The 20,835-nt window shown below is 44.9% G+C and overlaps 1 protein-coding gene across 2 annotated transcripts; it reads right to left on the reverse strand.

The window, feature by feature from the left end:
* On the reverse strand, positions 1–19,300 carry ACKR2 (atypical chemokine receptor 2). 2 transcript variants are annotated; one of them, XM_003894596.5, is made up of 3 exons: positions 18,102–19,259; positions 17,709–17,857; positions 1–4,391 (listed from the first exon to the last, which is right to left on the reverse strand). In XM_003894596.5, exon 3 carries the CDS (start codon positions 4,360–4,362, stop codon positions 3,208–3,210), a length of 1,155 nt encoding a protein of 384 aa, XP_003894645.1. In that variant the 5' UTR covers positions 4,363–4,391; positions 17,709–17,857; positions 18,102–19,259; the 3' UTR covers positions 1–3,207. The 2 variants fall into 2 exon arrangements, with proteins under 2 accessions (XP_003894645.1, XP_009199337.1); XM_009201073.4 differs by lacking the exon at positions 17,709–17,857 and having other exon boundaries at positions 18,102–19,300.
* Between the last annotated feature and the right edge of the window lie 1,535 nt (positions 19,301–20,835).

Genomic DNA, 20,835 nt, shown 5'->3' on the forward strand with positions numbered 1-20,835 from the left:
TCCACACGGAAAGGAATTTATTGGTTCTTGTAACTGTCGAATCCAAGATTGGGACGAGCTTCAGAGGTGCTTTGTTTCTGAGGCTCAAACAGTGCCCTCAGGATCTGCTCACTCACATGCGCTATCTCCTTCACCTTCTGAAGTTTGGGTGGAGGAAGGAGTAGCTCCAGATCTCAAACCCTCTCAGCTTCAGTTTCATGCCTCTCTTCTCGCATGTTCTAGTGACATCGCACTTCATTGGCTCTGCCTGGGTCATGTGCCCACCCCTAAAAAAATCACCATGACCAGGGAAATGTGAAGGCAGTAACTGACCCATGTCCCATGCTCCACCCAACCTCCTCTCAAAACACAAGGCAGAGTGACCGAGCAGTGGTGTCCCAGAGAAAGTGGGATTCAGTTATAAAACAAGGGGAGGGAATACCTGGCTGGAAATTATCCTAATTACATGAGGGTGCCCACAAGAGCAAAGGCATAGAAGTTGAAATGTTCCGGAAATGAAAAGGGAATGGAGGAGTATGAGGGCTGGAAGATGTATGGGGTCCTATTTGCAAAAGCGCTAGCCTTGACATCAGACAAAGATTTTGGACTTGATTGTGCAGGTCCCAGGGAGATCTGAAGGCTCCTGAGATGGGGCCCAGGCCAAGCGTGTTCACTGCCTCCTTCTGCAGACTGCACATGGTCCTGGGACATTCCCTGGGCAGAGCACTTCCAGGCCCTCCTGATTGCCAGATGCTGGGGACACCATCAAGGCTACAAGAATGGTCCTTTTAATAGTATTTCCCAGCTGGACTACAGAGAATGTGGAACCCTGGTGAGTGGAGGACCTTAGGCTCTTTTTCCCCAGCAATGCCAGAAGGAAAATGCTTCCTCCTCCACCCGTGCATTTAACAGACACTTTCTGAAAACCTACACACTAGGCCCTGTGTTAGGGGGTTGGGTACAGCAGTGAGCCTAACCAAGATCCCCACCTTGTGGAATTCACCTGGGACAGTGTGGGTGGGGACAGTAGCACTGAACCTCACAAATAGGAAAAACATATACAACGTCTGAAAGAAATAAGTGCTATTGAAAAAATTAAAACATAGAGCATCAGGAAGATCAGGAGCATCAGAGATGGGCGAGTTTGTGTTAAATAGGTTGGACAGGTGAGTGAAAGGTGAGATCTGAGCTAAGACCTCAGGAGGTGAGAGAGTGAGCCAAGCAGACAGCTGAGAGGAGAGCAGTCCAGGAAGAGGAATCCCCAGGGGGATGTGTCAGGCGTGTTTGAGATCAGTTGTGTCTGGAGCACTGGAGGCTGGTGGACATAAGGGCAAAGAGTAGCCAGGGCGGGTGCAGATCACAGATCACATAGGCCTTAAAGGATTACCGTAAGGAGTTGGGCTTGTTAAATAAAAACTATGGGAGGCCATTGTTTGGACTAAGCTCCTGCACTAGGTCCCAGCTGACCAGACCAAACCAAAATGGAATCTGTTGTATGAAAGTTCCATTTCCTCAAACCGAAACTAAGTTGTTATCTGACCTTTGAGACTCCTGGAGACAGAGTTAACAGCCAAATTCCCAAACATGACAGTTTCAGTTGACATGATAATGCAGACAGTAACCAAGCTCATGATAATGAAGTTTCCCCTGTTTTAATCATCATTAAAAAGTAACCTGATCTCAAACACCCTGTTCCAGCCGTATATAGAAAGTAACTTTGAAATGACCAGTCTGGCCCTGTGCAGTGGCTCACACCTGTAATCCCAGCACTTTGGGAGGCTGAGGCAGGCAGATTGCTTGAGCCAAGGGGTTCCAGTCCAACCTGGGTAACATAGTGAGACCCTGTCTCTACAAAAAAATATAAAAATTAGCCAGGTGTGGTGGTGTGCTCCTGCAGTCCTAGCTACTTGAGGGGCTGAGATGGGAGGATCACTTGAGCTCAGGAGGTGGTGGCTGCAGTGAGCCATGATTGTGGGAGTGGACTTCAGCCTGTGTGACAGAGTGAGACCCTGTGTCAAAAAAAAAACAAAAACCAATCTTCTTTTTTTTCTTCATTTCTTCCTGCTTTCGACAGCCCTTTCCTGTCTATAAAACTAACTTCTTCCACCCAGCTCATTGGAATACTCTTTCTATTTTATGTAGTGAATCTGTTCCTGATTCAATGAGTGTATCGCCTGATTCTAGAGTTGCCAATAACGCTGAGACCTTGAAACTAAATTTGTTATAATCTGGTGTTTTGACAGGCTGATGCTCTGAGGAAGGAGGGAGTAAAGACTGAGAGTGTCAGGATCACTCTGGCTGCTAGGTGCAGATGAGAAGGGAGGAGAGCAAGAGAGAGGAAGCACAGGGGCCAGTTGAAAAACTATTGCAGCAATTCTCCAGCCTGGCCAACATGGTGAAACTCCATTTCAAATAAAAATACAAAAATTAGGGCCAGGCATGGTGGCTCACACCTGTCATCCCAGCACTTTGGGAGGCCAAGGTGGGTGGATCCCGAGGTCAAGAGATCAAGACCATCCTGGCCAACATGGTGAAACCTTGTCTCTACTAAAAATACAAAAATTAGCTGGGCATGGTGGCAGGCACCTGTAGTTCCAGCTACTCAGGAGGCTGAGGCAAGAGAATCGCTTGAACCCAGGAGGTGGAGGTTGCAGTAAGCTGAGATTGTGCCATTGCTCTCCAACCTGGGCAACAAGAGTGAGACTCCATCTCAAAAATAAAAATAAAAATAAAAATAAAAATAAATACAAAAATTAGCTGGGCGTGGTGGCAGGCGCCTATAGTCCCAGCTACTTGGGAGGCTGAGGCAGGAGAATCGCTTCAACCCGGGAGGAGGAGGCTGCAGTCACTGCACTCCAGCCTGGGCAACACAGCAATAGAGCAAGACACTGTCAGAAGGAAGGAAGGAAGGAAGGAAACAAGGAAGGAAGGAAGGAAGGAAGGAAGGAAGGAAGGAAGGAAGGAAGGAAGGAAGGAAGGAAGGAAGGAAGGAAGGAAGGAAGGAAGGATCATTGTAGGAATTCAGAGAAGAAAGCGTGGTGTCCTGGAAGCAAGTGAAGAAAGTGGAGGAAGAAGGCAGGGGCGAGCAAATGCTGCTGATGGTTGAGAACTGAGAACTGACCACTGGCTTTAGCAACACGGTAACTGAGGCCCCTGGAGACAGCACTTTGAGTGGATGCCCAATTGAGCTGGTTCCCATCTATTCCCATCAGACTGAGGTTTGGTCACTCAGGCTGATTTATTCCCCACATCCTCCTTGTTAGGGGAGTTCTCAGACTGCCTCTCCCCAAGGTCATTCATGCCAGTCATTTCTTCTTGGGCAGTAAGTATGCTGCTCTCAGAACAGTTGGATAATGGGACCTGGGCAGTGCCAGGTGCCAGGTGCCATCCAAGCACAGCGGCCAGGAAAGCCTTCAGGTACTGGCGGAAGCGGCGACTGGAGAAGGCATACAGGATGGGTGAAAAGCAGCAGTGAAGGAAGGCGATGCTCTCTGTCACCTGGAGTGCGTAGTCTAGATGCTGGCTGACCTTACAGTTCCCAAATACTTGCAGGTCCAACAGTGTATGCAGAAACAACGTGAGATTGTATGGGAACCATAGCACGAAGAAGGCCACCACCAAGGCTGCAGCTATTTTTAGAGCCCGGCCCTGGCCTGGGGGCCTCAGCCTCACCAAGACACAACCAATACGGGCATAGAAGAAGATCATGACAAGGAGTGGAAGGAGAAACCCTAGGAGGTTCTGCTGGAAGCGGAGGAAGAGCTTCCAAATGGTCCCATGCCCGCCGAAATCTGCGTGGCAGTTCCACACACCCTTGGGATTTTCATGTGTCTGTACAAAGACCATATCAGGGATGGAGACGGCCAGGGACACAGCCCAGACTATGGTAGCAAGGAGCAGGCTCTTGGCCCGGGTTCTCAGCCTGTGGTAGGGCTGAGCATGAACAATCTCCAGGTACTTGTCCAGGCTCATGCAGCTAATGAAAAAGATGCCACTGTAAAAGTTAGTAGTATAAAGAGTGCTCACCATCTTGCACAAGAAACTCCCAAAGACCCAATGCCAGGCCACGGAGATGCCCCAGAAGGGCAGTGTCACCAGAAACAGAAGGTTGGAGATGGCCAGATTCAGCAGATAGACCTCAGTCATCTGCCTGCGAGGCACGTACCGGAGCAAGACCATGAGAAGAAGGAGGTTCCCGCTCAGGCCCAACACAAAAATCAGGCTATAGAAGACTGGCAGGAAGACTTTGCCAAAGGACACCACTGCATCCTTCCTGCAGAGCATGAAGGTCACCTCATCCAGGTAGTCATAGTAATAGAAGCTGCTATTCTCAGGACCGGCATCCTCAGTGGTGAGTGGCTGCGGAGAGGCAGTGGCGGCCATGTTGGAAGGAAGTGCCCAGTCCCGATGTCCTGTAGAGGTGTGGGGGAAAAATATGGTGAGACCTAGCATTCTCTATATTTCTCTAAACCCACTTTTGCTGCTGCACTGGAATGTCCAATAGACTCTTCAAATCTACATCAGCACCTACAGTCCAGCAAGTAAGAGCACAAGCTTAGGGAGCCATCTGCACCACTTAATGGTTATGTCACCAAGATATCCCCCTCACCTTTGTCTTATAACTGAATCCCACTTACTCTGGGACACTTACTCTTGGATAAGCGACTAAGCTTTAGGTGTTCTCAGAGTATGTAATTCTTTCATTATGGTTTTGTTTCTTTATTTTTCTCCTTCATTATTTAAAAATACCTATAGTGTTTTTCAAATTCTTCTTTATTCTTTAGGGATATCAATTCATCTATTTAATATGTCTCCTGACCCTTCCTCATCTATGGCTTATAATTTTTTTTAATGGCAGCTTAGCTTCAGTGGAGCTTTTTTTTTTAAATTTTGTTTATTATACTTTAAGTTCTGGGATACATGTGCAAACGTGCAGGTTTGTTACATAGTTATACACATGCCATGGTGGTTTGCTACACCCATCAACCTGTCATTTACATTAGGTATTTCTTCTTTTTTTTTTTATTATACTTTAAGTTCTAGGGTACATGTGCACAGTGAGATATTTCTTCTAATGTTATCCCTCCCCTAGCCCCCAAGCCCCCAACAGGCCAGGGTGTGTGATGTTCCCCTCCCTGTGTCCATGTGTTCTCATTGTTCAGCTCCCACTTATGAGTGAGAACATGCAGTGTTTGGTTTTCTGTTCTTGTGTTAGTTTGCTGAGAATGATGGCTTCCAGCTTCATCCACGTCCCTGCAAAGGACATGAACTCATCCTTTTTATGGCTGCATAGTATTCCATCCTGTGTATGTGCCACATTTTCTTTATCCAGTCTATCACTGATGGGCATTTGGGTTTGTTCCAAGTCTTTACTATTGTCAACAGTGCTGCAATAAACATATGTGTGCACGTGTGTCTTTATAGTAGAATGATTAATAATCCTTTAGGTATATACCCAGTAAGGGGATTTCTGGGTCAAATGGTATTTCTGGTTCTAGATCCTTGAGGAATTGCCACACTGTCTTCCACAATGGTTGAACTAATTTACATTCCCACCAACAGTGTAAAAACATTCCTATTTCTCCACATCCTCTCAAGCCATCTGTTGTTTCCTGACTTTTTAATGATCACCATTCTGACTGCATTAGATGGTATCTCATCTCATTGTGGTTTTTATTTGCATTTCTCTAATGACCAGTAATGATGAGCTTTTTTTTTCATGTCTGTTGGCCGCATAAATGTCTTCTTTTGAGAAGTATCTGTTCATATCCTTCACCCACTTTTTGATGGGGTTGTTTTCTTCTTGTAAATTTGTTTAAGTTATTTGTAGATTCTGGATATTAACCCTTTGTCAGATGGATAGATTGCAAACATTTTCTCCTGTTCTGTAGGTTGCCGGTTCACTCTGATGATAGTTTATTTTGCTGTGCAGAAGCTCTTTAGTTTAATTAGATCCCATTTGTCAATTTTGGCTTTTGTTGCCATTGCTTTTGGTGTTTTAGTCATGAAGTCTTTGCCTATGCCTATGTCCTGAATGGTATTGCCTAGGTTTTCTTCTAGCGTTTTTACGGTTTTAGGTCTTACATTTAGGTCTTTCATTCATCTTGAGTTTACTTTTGTATAAGGTGTAAGGAATGGGTCCAGTTTCAGTTCTCTGCATATGGCTAGCCAGTTTTCCCAGCACCATTTATTAAATAGGGAATCCTTTCCCCATTGCTTGTTTTTGTCACGTTTGTCAAAGATCAGATGGTTGTAGACCTGTGATGTTATTTCTGAGGCCTGTGTTCTGTTCCATTTGTCTATATATCTGTTTTGGTACCAGTACTATGCTGTTTTGGTTACTGCATCCTTGTAGTATAGTTTGAAGTCAGGTAGTGTGATGCCTCCAGCTTTTTTCTTTTTGCTTAGGATTGTCTTGGTTACATGGGCTCTTTTTTTGGTTCCATATGAAATTTAAAGTAGTTTTTTTCTAATTCAGTGAATAAAGTCAATGGTAGCTTGATGGGGATAGCATTGAATCTATAAATTATTTTGGGCAGTATGGCCATTTTCACGATATTCATTCTTCCTATCCATGAGCATGGAATGTTTTTCCATTTGTTTGTGTCCTCTCTTATTTCCTTGTAGTTCTCCTTGAACAGGTTCTTCACATCCCTTGTAAGTTGTATTCTTAGGTATTTTATTCTCCTTGTAGCATTTGTGAATGGGAGTTCACTCATGATGTGGCTCTCTGTTTGTCTGTTATTGGTGTATAGGAATGCTTTTGATTTTTGCACACTGATTTTGTTTTCTGACTTTGCAGAAGTTGCTTATCAGCTTAAGGAGATTTTGGGCAGAGACGATGGGGTTTTCTAAATATACAATCATGTCATCTGCAAACATAGACAATTTGACTTCCTCTCTTCCTATCTGAATACGCTTTATTTCTTTCTATTGCCTGACTGCCCTGGCCAGAACTTCCAATACTATGTTGAACAGGAGTGGTGAGAGAGGGCATCCTTGTCTTGTGCTGGTTTTCAAAGGGAATGCTTCCAGATTTTGCCCATTCAGTATGATATTGGCTGTGGGTTTCTCATCAATAGCTCTTACTATTTTGAGATATGTTCCATCAGTACCTAGTTTATGGAGAGTTTTCGGCATGAAGGGGTGTTGAATTTTATTGAAGGCCTTTTCTGCATCTATTGAGATAATAATGTGGTTTTGTCATTGGTTCTGTTTATGTGATGGATTACATTTATTGATTTGCATATGTTGAACTAACCTTGCATCCCACGGATGAAGCTGACTTGATGGTGGTAGATAAGCTTTTTGATGTGCTGCTGGATTTGGTTTTTTTATTGAGTATTTTATTGAGAATTTTAGCATCAATGTTCATCAGGGATATTGGCCTGAAATTTTCTTTTTTTGTTGTGTCTTTGCCAGGTTTTGGTATCAGGATGATGCTGGCCTAATAAAATGAGTTAGGGAGGATTCCCTCTTTTTTCTATTGTTTAGAATAGTTTTGGAAGGAATGGTACCAGCTCCTGTTTGTACCTCTGATAGAATTCAGCTGTGAATCTGTCTGGTCCTGGGCTTTTTTTGGTTGGGAGGCTATTAATTACTGCCTCAATTTCAGAACTTGTTATTGCTCTCTTCAGGGATTCCACTTCTTCCTGGTTTAGTCTTAAGAGGGTGTATGTGTCCAGGAATTTATCCATTTCTTCTAGATTTTCTAGTTTATTTGTGTAGAGGTGTTTATAGTATTCTCTGATGCGTCTATAGTATTCTCTGAATGTGTCTACTTGATTCTTGTCTCTTTTCTTCTTTATCAGTCTGGCTAGTGGTCTATCTATTTTATTGATCTTTTCAAAAAACCAGCTCCTGGATTCATTGATTTTTTGAAGGGTTTTTCATCTCTCTCTCTCCTTCAGTTCTACTCTGATCTTAGTTATTTCTTGTCTTCTGCTAGCTTTTGAATTTGTTTGCTCTTGCTTCTATAGTTCTTTTAATTGTGATGTTAGGCTGTCGATTTTAGATCTTTCCTGCTTTCTCCTGTGGGTATTTAGTGCTATAAATTTTCCTCTAAACACTGCTTTAGCTGTGTCCCAGAGATTTTAATACGTTGTGTCTTTGCTCTCATTGGTTTCAAAGAACTTATTTATTTCTGCCTTCATTTCGTTATTTACCCAGTAGTCGTTCAGAAGCAGGTTCTTTAGTTTCCATATAGCTGTGTAGTTTTGAGTGAGTTTCTTAATCCTGAACTCTAACTTGATTGCACTGTGGTCTGAGAGACTGTTTGTTATGATTTCCATTCTTTTGCATTTGCTGAGGAGTGTTTTACTTCCAATTATGTGGTCAACTTTAGAATAAGTGTGATGTTTTGGTATCAGGATGCTGAGAAGAATGTATATTCTATGAATTTGGGGTGGAGAGCTCTGTAGATGTCTATTAGGTCCACTTGGTCCAGAGGTGAGTTCAAGTCCTGAATATCCTTGCTAATTTTCTGTCTCATTAGTCTGTCTACTATTGACAGTGAGGTGTTAAAGTCTCCCATTATTATTGTGTGGGAGTCTAAGTCTCTTTGTAGTCTCTGAGAACTTGTTTTATGAATCTGGGTGCTCCTGTATTGGGTGCATATATATTTAGGATAGTTAGCTCTCTTGTTGCATTGATCCCTTTACCATTTTGTAATGCCCTTCTTTGTCTTTTTGATCTTTGTTAGTTTAAAGTCTGTTTTATCAGAGACTAGGATTGCAACCCCTGCTTTTTTTTGCTTTCCATTTGCTTGGTAAATATTCCTCCATCCCTTTATTTTGAGCCTATGTGTGTCTTTGGATGTGAGATGGGTCTCCTGAATACAGCATACCGATGGGTCTTGACTCTTTTTTTTTTTTCTCTTTTTTTTGAGATGGAGTCAAAACGCCCAGGCACAGGTGCATTAGCCAGATCTCCCAAATCACACCTGCAAGCTCCGCCTCCCAGGTTACTGCCATTCTCCTGCCTGCAGCCTCCAGAGTATCTGGGACTACAGGTGCCATACACCTCACCCGGCTAGTATTTTGTATTTTTTAGTAGGGGTTTCACCGTGATTCCAGCCAGGATGGTCTCGATCTCCTGACCTTGTGATCCACCTGTGCAGACTCCCAAAGTGCTGGGATTACAGGCTTGAGCCACCGTGCCCGGCCGGGTCTTGACTCTTTATCCAATTTGCCAGTCTGTGTCTTTTAATTGGGGCATTTAGCCTGTTTACATTTAAGGTTAATATTATTATGTGTGAATTTGATCCTGTCATTATGATGCTAGCTGGTTATTTTGCCCTTTAGTTGATGCAGTTTCTTCATAGGTGTCGATGGTCTTTACAATTTGGTATGTTTTTGCAGTGGCTGGTACCAGTTTGTCCTTTCTATGTTTAGTGCTTCCTTCAGGAGCTCTTGTAAGGCAGGCCTGGTTGTGACAAAATCTCTCAGCATTTGCTTGTCTGTAAAGGATTTTATTGCTCCTTCACTCATGAAGCTTAGTTTTGCTGGATATGAAATTCTGGATGGAAAATTCTTCTCTTTAAGAATGTTAAATATTGGACTCCCACTCTCTTCTGGCCTGTAGGGTTTCTGCAGAGAGATCCGCTGTTACTCTGATGGGCTTCCCTTTGTGGGTAACCAACCTTTCTCTCTGGCTGCCCTTAACATTTTTTCCTTCATTTCAACCTTAGTGAATCTGAAAATTATGTGTCTTGGGGTTGCTCTTCTCGAGGAGTACCTTTGCGGTGTTCTCTGTATTTCCTGAATTTGAATGTTGGCCTGTCTTGCTAGATTGGAGAAGTTCTTCTGGATAATATCCTGAAGAATGTTTTCCAACTTGGTTCCATTCTCTCCATCACTTTCAGGTACACCAATCAAATGTAGATTTGGTCTTTTCACATAGTCTCCATATTTCTTGGAGGCTTTGTTCATTCCTTTATATTCTTTTTTCTCTAATATTGTTTTCACCCTTTATTTCATTAAGTTGATCTTCAATCTCTGATATCCTTTCTTCTGCTTGATTGATTCAGCTATTGATCCTTGTGTATGCTTCACGAAGTTCTTGTGCTGTGTTTTTCAGCTCCATCAGGTCATTTATATTCTTCTCTAAACTGGTCATTCTAGTTAGCAATTCCTCTAACTGTTTTTCAAGGTTCTTAGCTTCCTTGCATTGGGTTAGAACATGCTCCTTTAGCTCAGAGGAGTTTGTTATTACACACCTTCTGAAGCCTACTTCTGTCAATTCGTCAAACTCATTCTCCATCCAGTTTTGTTCCCTTGCTAGTGAGGAGTTGTGATCATTTGGAGGAGAAGAGGCATTCTGGTTTTGTGAATTTTTAGACTTTTTGCACTAGTTTTTCCTCATCTTCGTGGATTTATCTACCTTTGGTCTTTGATGTTGGTGGCCTTCAGATGGGGTTTCTGTGTGGATGTATTTTTGTTGATGCTATTCCTTTCTGTTTGTTAGTTTTCCTTCTAACAGTCAGGTCCCTTTGCTGCAGGTCCGCTGGAGTTTGCTGGAGGTCCACTCCAGACCCTGTTTGCCTGGGTATCACTAGCAGAGGCTGCAGAATGGCAAATATTGCTGCCTGTTTCTTCCTCTGGAAGCTTCATCCCAGAGGGGCACCCACCAGATGCCAGCCAGAGCTCTCCTGTGTGAGGTATCTGTCAACCCCTGCTGGGAGGTGTCTCCCAGTGAGGAGGCACAGGGGTCAGGGACCCACTTGAGGAGGCAGTCTGTCCCTTAGCAGAGCTCAAGTGCTGTGCTGGGAGATCCACTGCTCTCTTCAGAGCCAGCAGGCAGGAACATTTAAGTCTGCTGAAGCTGCGCCCATAGCCACCCCTCCCCCCAGGTGCTCTGTCCCAGGGAAATGGGAGTTTTATCTATAAGCCCCTGACTGGGGCTGCTGCCTTTCTTTCAGAGATGCCCTGCCCAGAGAGGAGGAATCTAGAGAGGGAGCCTGGCTACAGTGGTTTTGCCAAGCTGCAGTGGCCTCTGCCCAGTTCGAACTTCCCAGTGGCTTTGTTTACACTGTGAGGGGAAAACTGCCTACTTAAGCCTCAGTAATGGCAGACGCCCATGGGGCTTGTTTTAACCATAAATGTCCAACGCATCCACCCTGGCTTTGGGTTTTCTTTACTCCTGTCACCTGAGGATTTCCCTTGCTTTTTGAGAGTTTTAAAATATTTTATTTGTAAATAGTTTCATATCAATATTTTCTTTTCTTTCTTTTTTTTTTTTTTTTTTTTTTTGAGATGGAGTCTCGCTCTGTCACCCAGGCTGGAGTGCAGTGGTGCAACTTCGGCTCATTGCAAGCTCCACCTCCTGGGTTCAGGCCATTCACCTGCCTCAGCCTCCCGAGTAGCTGGAACTACAGGCACCCACCACTATGCCCAGCTAATTTTTTGTATTTTTAGTAGAGAGGGGGTTTCACCATGTTAGCCAGGATGGTCTCGATCTCCTGACCTCATGATCCGCCCGCCTTGGCCTCCCAAAGTGCTGGGATTACAGGCGTGAGCCACCGTGCCTGGCCTCATATCAATATTTTCAATGACAAATATTTAATATTTTAAATATTTTATCCAGTATTTCTGTTTGCAGCAGAAAGGTGTGATCCATCATGTTGATGGGCTCAGAACCTACTAAACTTTCTACCTCTCAGTTTCCTCATCTTTAAAATGAAAATAATAACTGTGCCTATCTGGCAATGTTCTTGTTATGCTTAAATGTGATAATACATGCAGAGCACTTTAAGTTCTACAAAACTGACTGGAACATAGCAAGCATTCAATAAATGCGAGCTTAAATTATTGCTTTGCCCAGAACTGAGTTCATCATCTCCCCACCAGCCCCTTTCTTCTTTCCTAGGCCTATCTAACTGAATGACTCCACCAACTACTCAGTCACCTAAGACTGAAACATGGAATATCTTGCAGATTCTTTCCTCCTCACCCTCACAACCACCCTGTGAGTCTCTCCTCTTGAATCAGCCCACTTGTCTCTAAGTCCCATAAAAATATGTACATGACACTCTTTTAATGAAATTAAGACAAATGAAACAAAACATATATACTTTTGAAGGAGTACAAATAGATAACAGGAAGGCATAGGAATGAGAGGCACCTTCAAGATGGCAGGTGCCTGGGAAGAAGCCAGCAGTATGGGATTGGGGTGGACCATGGAGATGGGATGAGTCACTGTCCACGGTCAAGTGTCATCTAAGGCAGTGACATCCCAGAATTTTATTGCTTTGTTTAAAATAATTTTTTGATGAGAGCTTCACATAAACCAGTGATACAAGTATGTCATGAACCAAGAATTAAGCTCAAACCTGTAGTGCATTCCAGGAGAAAGAGAGGGGAAGACAGACTTCACGTTGAACAAAGAGCATTCATCAGTGGGGAAGGGGACTTGAGGAGGAGAGAGGAAGGAGATAAAAAGAAATTTGTGGCCCAAGCAGGCAATCGTGAAGAGCCACTAAAGAGGGGCCTGTAGACTACTCAGGGTCACGGGCCACAAACTGAGAAATGCAAATCAGCTCTACCCCACACTTCTGGATTTTATTTTTAAATATTTTACTTGCATGAGTTTGAACTTTTTAATATGTTCAATACCCCTTAGTATTTATTCTGTAAATTATTTATTCTTTTAATGGGTGGGATGCTCATTTTATGAGGTCTTATAATAGTGAGGATGTTAGCTTTTTTCATATATATTGCAAACATTTTCCTTAGCCCTTTCTGATAAAAGTTTTATCCCCTTTTTTCAGGCAGACTTCGGAATAAATGTTGACTTGGGTCCTCAGTTGGCCCAAAGTATCTGTGATACCATGATCTCATGGCTGGTGGAACATTTCAGTGCTACTGAAGCAGAACCTCTTCTGAGGGAGTCCTGGAGTCCTCCCACTCTGTGAGCCTCTGCCCCACCCTTGGGCTCCTATCCAATGGCATCTGGACCAGATGCTGTGGAAACCACACATGACCTGTCCCCACCCCAGGAGCTCAGCCTGAGTGGCTTTATCTAAGGCCCAGCTCTGTTCCTGATCAACCTCAGGCACTTTACCCAGTGCCTTTTGTTTTGTTTTGTTTTGTTTTTTGCTGTTCTTCCTGTCCTCTCCTCTGCACCAGGGGCCTCCTGGCCTTCAACTCCTCCCTTTTCTGGGCAGCAGTAAGGACACTCCTAGCATATGGCTGGAGCTGGGAGCCTGTGAGCTGCTGCAGAAGGAGGATGTGAGGAGTGTACTCGGGCCTTATCAGGGCTTATTACTCAGGAGGTGACATTGATTAAACACCAGCTTTTCTGAGCTGCTGACATGGACCTTGATCTTGACTTGATTTCTCAAAGCCCCCTGACTTTTGTTTCAGCAAACAACCAAGTCTGATGAATGTTTCAATCAAAGCCAGAGGTCAGAGTCAGCGGACCCTGCTAGTCCAGGCCACCTTTGTTCTCCCTCTACATGGAACACTCTATCCCCTTCCCACTCAAGGTCTTTAGCCTCCTGATCTTTCACTCTGGGAATCTTTCCAGGTCATCCTCACTTCTGGAGCAACCATCCTCCTATCACTTTCATCAGTAAAGCCAACAACAATGACAACAGCAATCAGGCCTTTACCCTCCTGATCTCTCACTCTGGGAATCTTTCCAGGTCATCCTCCCCTCTGGAGCAACCATCCTCCTATCACTTTCATCAATAATGCCAACAACAGTGGTAACAGCAATCAGGCCTTTACCCCGATCTTTGACTCTGGGAATCTTTCCAGGTCTCCCTCACCTCTGGAGCAACCATCGCCTCCTATCACTTTCATCAATAATGCCAACAATGACAGCAGCAGTCAGCACTCCCATATGCATGTTACAGCTGGCCAGGCACCTTCATATGCACTGCCGTAGCCTTGTAAGGGAAATCGGGAAGGAACCATCAGCCCCATTTAATCCAGGAGCAAAGCAACTTTACCAGGGTCACACAGGAAGTCACTAGCCAAGCTGCATCGGAAATCCAGGTCTTCAGACTCCAGGCACATGGTGCCTTGTCCCTGGTCCCACCTCATCCTTGAAGGCCAGGCACAGTGGCTCATGCTTGTAATTCCAGCACTTTGGGAGGCCGAGGTGGGTGGATCACCTGAGGTCAGGAGTTTGAGACCAGCGAAACCCCGTCTCTACTAAAAATACAAAATTAGCCCGGCGTGGTGGCAGGTGCCTGTAATCCCAGCTACTTGGGAGGCTGAGGCAGGAGAATCACTTGAACCCGGGAGGCAGAGGTTGCAGTGAGCTGAGATCACACCACTGCACTCCAGCCTGGGCAACAAGAGTGAAACTCCGTCTCAAAGAAAAAAAAAAGAAAAAAAGAGAAAGGTGTGATTGAGTCTTTGCTGCTTGTCCAGGATCTTACCCTCACTGGGAGATATCCAGGGCTCCCCTCCCTTAGGTCTCTCAGGAAAGTCGCAGTTGAGGCAACAAGAGGAAGGATATTGGGACGAGGATGCAGCCATGTTAGTTGGGCTCCTTCTATGAGTTGAACACTCACATGTAATTTTCTCACCTTATCTTCGCCATCGTCCTGGGAAGCAAAGTGAGTATAATCCCCACTTTCCAGATAAAGAAACAGGTGTGGACAGGTGAAGCCCAATTGTCCACAGCCTCAGATTAGCAAATTGGGGGCTGGGGATTGGATGGCCCTCACAATGTGAGGTGGAAGTGATGACCCCGTCCTCCCCACACTCCCTTTCAAAATGGATCAAACTTAAATTCGAAGGTTGAGGTTCCGACAGTGGGACTTCTGGCCTCAGCAACTAGTGGGAGGAAGGTTCAAAGCCAGTGGTGTGCTGAGAGCCAGTCATGGCATCTGGGAGGCATTAAACAAATGATCATGGAATTAACCAACTCTGCGTTCAGTGATGTTAAGTTGGTAACTTGAAACTGGGAATATTTACACCATGACAAAAGCTATAAATCAAGGCTTTCCTCTCCTCTGCCATCCTACCTCCCCTGTGCCCCCAGCCCAGAGCTGGTTATCAAACCTTCACCAGCACTCTCTTGATCAGGCCCCACACAGCTTGACCAAACCCTGCTTTACTCACTGAACCCTCTTTGTGTCTCCCACCATCTCCCCTCTTCCACCTTAAACATCAATTTCACGACCACCCTCCCCACAGCCAAGAAGCCTATGGACAGGGTCACGTGTAGGTCCCTCAGGTGCTGAAAGCACACCCATGCTGAGTGTACTGTTCACAGTGCAGCTGATTCGGCATGCAAGCTGATCAAATAAACAAGATTGAATGTGATCTCCAGAGGCCACACCAGCCTTTGAAATATGAAACCAAGGACACCATTTGAGATCACTTCTAGTGGAAAATATTTTTGCTGGCTTCCTTTGAATGTGGAAATCATATCCTCCTTTAAAATACAATCTAGGGTAAGGGCTTTAAATGTATTAACTTATTTAATCCTCACATTTACCTGATAGAAGTAAATACTATTATTAGCCCTGTTTTAGAGCTGAGGATACTAACACACAGGGAAGTTAGAGAACTGGTCCAAGATCACAGAGCAATTGAGTAGTAGAGCCAGGATTTGAAACCGGGCGTCCATGCTCTTAAATGCTAGTTTACAATACAACTCAAAGAAAATAGTAAGCACAGCCAGGTGCAGTGGCGTGCACCTCTAGTCCCAGCTACTTGGGAGGCTGAGATTGGTGGATTCCTTGAGCCCAGGAGTTTGATACCAGCATATGCAACATAGCGAGACCCTGTCTCAAAAAAATAACAGTAATAACAACTAGGTTGTGGATCCCCTCCCCTGGGCTTTATATGTAATAATGCACTGACTTCTCACAATAACCTTATAAAATGGGCCCCATTTTACAGATGAGGAACTGAGACACAGAGAAGGGGAGTAATGTGCCCAAGGACACACAGCAAGCATATGGCAGAACTGGAAACCAAGTTCCTGCAGCTGGCTCCAGAGCTGGAGCCCCAAATCACACACTGGGAGTTCAGCCTGTGTGCGCCCCTTCCTCGGGCTTGCAGGATGAACAGCTGCCTTCTGGATGGTCTGCATGGGAAGCGTATTTGGATCGTGATTTATAAAACACAGTGAAGATAATAAAAACCAGTCCTGACACTTACACAGGGCTTTATGTTTCCAGATACCCTTTTTTTTATCCCAGTCATTGCTGTGTCTTCCTGGCTCCCTCGTGAAGGGGTGAACAGGTATCGCCTCTCTGGTTTCCCAGGAACTCCAGGGCCACACTGCAAGGCAGGTATAGCTGGCCAGAGGAATTAGCTGGCCTCTGATTCCAGATCACTGCATGCTCTCTCTCCTTACTTTTTTAACATGTTATTTTTTCCTGATTACCATAATAATATACATTCATTGTAAAATGTAGAAATACAGTGGAAAAATAAGAAAGAGGCCAAAAAACAAAAACAAAAGTCCCCTGTGATGCTACCATTGCAAAAATAACCCACAGGAACATCTTAGTGTATCCTGTTTGCTTTCATGCCAGAGCCACGTCTGGTACACCAGATTACACAAAGTCTGGCTGGAAGGGAGTGGCCTTATCCATTCCTCAGCAGGGCAGGAGTCCCCTTGCAGCCTCCAGCTAGACATAGCTCCTGAGATATGTGAGGCCCGCCTGCTCCCCACGCTCCCTGGGACCCCACATCACTTAATGTTTCCTGGCCTGGTCAGGAAATAGAGATGTTTGTGACATGTATAAAATCACAGGAGTAACCCTCCTCCCAAAGCTTATTTCAGCTAACAAAAAGCAAGCACTTTTAGAGCCTGACCCTTCAAGGAGCTGCTGCTGCAGAAGGTGAGACTTTCATGTCTTTCCCAGAATGTTTTTTGATGTTTTGTTTTTTGCCTCTCTCCTTGTTGCCTGAAATGTCCCCGTGAGAACTCCTTGCGTGTGTATTTCAGCATGAAAATGAAACCTCACCATCCCCAGAAAGGGCAGGACACTCAGCATGGTAGAATAGACGGAATAGGCAGGGTAGAACAGACAGAATACAGCTTAACTCACTTCTTAATGGCTGTGCAACTCTGAGCTCATAATTTAACCTCTCTGAGCCTTAGCTTTCTCACCTATAATATGCCTCCCTTGCAGGGTTATTATGGTAAACTAAGGGCCTGGCATATGCTATTGGTTCTCTTCCAGCCCCTAAAATGAATAAACTCACTGATTAAATGACACTTGATTCAGGCTGGAATGCGTGGGAGGGGATCCAGGGACTATTTGAATCTGGAACTGTTTTGGGCAGAAGGAAGGGACTAAGAATTTGGGAAAGGAGGAGGACAGGGAGAGGGTGGACATGTGCAAAAGAAGAGACCACAGAGCTGTGAAACTTTGGCCCTGGGAGAGAGGCCCTTAAAGACCATCTCATCTGCCCCATTATCTTACAGCTGTTAACACTGAGGCCCAGAGATGGAAAGGAATGCCTGAGCTCCCCCAGCCAGGTTGGAGAACCGACTCTCAGGGGTTTTCAGAATCTGCAAAGCAGATTCTCAGAGCCAGAGTCAAGGAAGGGAAAGAGGTCAGAAGACCCATCACGCTCAAGGTGCTGGAAGCAATTGCTCTAACAGCTGCCCTGGAGAGAAAGCTCTGCACTGACTTAGCACCTCCCTCTTCCCAGCACCTGTGCCCACTCCCCAAGCCACTGGATTCAGTCTCTCCCTGTGGCCCCTGGGCTGTCCCACCCCCACCCCCCACCCCGAGTATGGCTATAACCTACCGGAGCCAGAATGACTTGCTTGGGAAGGTCCACCACAAGCCTGAAAGGAGAGAGCAGTGCCCAGGTGCCTCTTCCTCAGGGAAATGCAGAGAGAGTGTAATTCCTCTCCATGTACTCATCCCCTCTCTGGACAGCAGCCTGCGTATATCCTGCTTTCAACCGGAAAAAAAAAAAAAAATCCCTTTGCCCTTGCCCCAGCCCTCATCTCAGCTGCATAGCCGTGAGCTATTTCTCTCATTGATAAGAGTCAAGCTCAGATGACCTCCCACCCTATAAAAGAGCATCCCCCAAAGACAGTGTTTGGAAAGCATGTATCCCCTCTCTGGAATGATTCCCTGGTAGCTGGGTCAAGTCCACTAACAGCCCATCCCAGATGTCCAGGCCTTTGCTTACCCTGTGTCTACGTGAAGGGCCTTCCCAACATCACCTTCAGAGATCCTGCCTCCAGCTTCTTCATCCTGGATACCTTCTCAGCAAGATCTCACTCCCATTCTGCCCCAGTTCTAAACTCCACCCAATCTCTTTCTCTGGCCATAATTCCCACTGAGCAGGGCTGTGTCTGCTACACCCACTGTGTCACCAATAGTTTCATCTCCCAGACTTTCCTAATCATCTTCCCTCTTTCCTTCCCTTCTCCCTGACTCCCCTTCATGGCATCTCTGTATGGTTAGCCTACTGTTTAACTGTCTGTTCCCCTGCTGGGTCAGGAGCTCTCAGGGGAAGGACCATATCAGACCCACCAACCAGAGCCCAGGGACAGGCCAGAGACTGAATGAGTGAGTGAATGAATGACTGTGGATATATGATACATTGCCTGCCACATGCTTAGCAGTATGGGGGTTCGCCTTCCCAGTGCAGCACCTGCGGTCCACGATCAGTATCTCAGCCGCCCTCACCTCCAGTCCCACTGCCCCCTTGACACACAGCAAGTGCTTGGTGAATGCCTGTTGTCTCCACCTGAACTGAGCAATAATAGAGCAGTAATGTCAGGTTGTTAAAGGCATGGCATTGGAGTCACACACAGCTGGGCTTGGACCTGGCTCTGCATTTACTGGCTGTGTGACCTAGAGATGGTGCCTTCACCTCTCTGGGCCTCGGTTTTTGCATCTTTATTGGGGATAGGGATAGTCCCTCAGACAGGCATCAGAGAATGGAATGTCCCAAGAAGATGGATATGGACTTAGACATTTGCCTTTCTCTGGGGTCCACAGGCTACCAAGAATGGACATTAAGATTGTCATGGATTTTTACTCAGGCAGAGGGAAGCAGGGGACCTTTCAAGTGGGGCCTCTGAGTTTCTCTAGGCCAAACACTAGTGTCCAATAGAGAGACCCAAGGTGCTGCCCAACAAGAGCCACAGGGTCCTGGGTCCCTCCCACAGAGCAGCTAAGTTGTAGGACCTGGGCTCCTTCTTTATTCTCCCTCACCTCCCCTCTTTTGTACATCCTTATTTTAAAATTATTTTTAGACTTGCAAAATAAAGCACAAGATTCCTGGACACCTGTCTGTCAGCTTCCCCTAATATTAACATCAGTTAAATTAAGTTTAGCCTAAGGCTAAACATATATTTTTATATACTTTTAATATATATAACATGTATTTTATACATTTAATATATAAAACTTACATATTTAAAGTTTGGCCTAAAGGTTTCTCCACACATAATGAACTGTAACCAAACTGAATGTGTAAACAGGCTATAACCTATTATTATGCCAATTACAGAGTTTCAGCCCATCACATGTGGCCAACCATTCAAACTGTGTTCAAATAAGGCAAACGCCAAGCTGTAACCAATCCAGCTGTTTGTCCCTCACTTCCATTTTCTGTCCATCACTTTCCTTTTCTGTCCACAAGTCTTCTTCCACATGCAGCAGCACCCAAGTTTCTCCGAACCTAATCTAGTTTGGGAGGCTGCCCGATTCTCAAATTGTTCTTTGCTCAATTAAACTCTGTTTAGTTTGCCTAAGGTTTTACTTTTTTTTTTTTTTTTTTTTTTGGAGACAGGGCCTCACTCTGTTGCCCAGGCTGGAGTGCAATGCTGTGAGCTCAGCCTCAGCTCACTGCAACCTGTGCCTCCCAGGTTCAAGCAACTCTGCTACCTCAGCCTCCTGAGTAGCTGGCATTACAGGTGCCTGCCACCATGCCCAGCTAATCTTCATATTTTTAATAGAAGCAAGGTTTCACCATGTTGGCCAAGATGGTCTCGCACTCCAGAGCTCAAGTGATCCTCCTGCCTCAGCCTCCCAAGGTTCTGGAATTCTAAGCGTGAGCCACAGCGGCCGGCCTCTAAGGTTTTACTTTTAACATATCTACACAAGCACAGTACTGAATAATAATCTAAACCAGGAAATTAACATTGACACAATGCTGTTGAGTAATCTACACACCTTATTCAAATTTCAACAGTTGTCCCTCTAATGTCCTTTCTCTGGCCCAGGATCTAAGCCAGAATGCACTTGGTTCTTGTGTCTCCTTTGTCTCTTCATTCTGGGGCAGCTCCTCAGTCTTGCTTTGTCTTTCATGACCTTGACATTTTTGAAGAGTGCTGGCCAGTTCATTTGTAGAATGTCCCTAAATTTCAGTGTGGTGTTTCTTCAGGATTAGACTGAGGTTATGTATTTTGGGTAGGAATACCACAGAAGTGATCTTATGTCCTCAGTATACATATCAGAGGTACATAATTTCAAGATGCCTCTTTCCTGGTGATGTTAACTTTGATCACTTGAAAAACGTGGTATCTAACAAGTTTTTCCACTGTGAAATTACTCTTTACTCTTTTGTAATTAATAAATATCTTGCTACTTTGAGACTATGCAAATATTCTATTTCTCACATGCTTTTGTCCACTAATTTTTGCATCCATTTATACTTGCCAACAATAATTATTACTGTGGTATTTTCCAAATGGTGATATTCTATTTCCATCATTCTTTCTACATGTATTAATTAGAATTGTATTATAAGAAAGAGCTGGTCCTGGCACAGTGTCTCTTGCCTGTAATCCCAGCACTTTGGGAGGCCAAGGCAGGTATGGCTTGAGCCCCGGAGTTCGAGACTATCCTGGGCAACATGATGAAACCTTGTCTCTGCAAAAACTACAAAAATTAGCCAGGTGTGGTGGCAT

This window comes from Papio anubis, chromosome 2 (assembly GCF_008728515.1).
Source record: "Papio anubis isolate 15944 chromosome 2, Panubis1.0, whole genome shotgun sequence".
Lineage (NCBI taxonomy): Eukaryota > Metazoa > Chordata > Mammalia > Primates > Cercopithecidae > Papio > Papio anubis.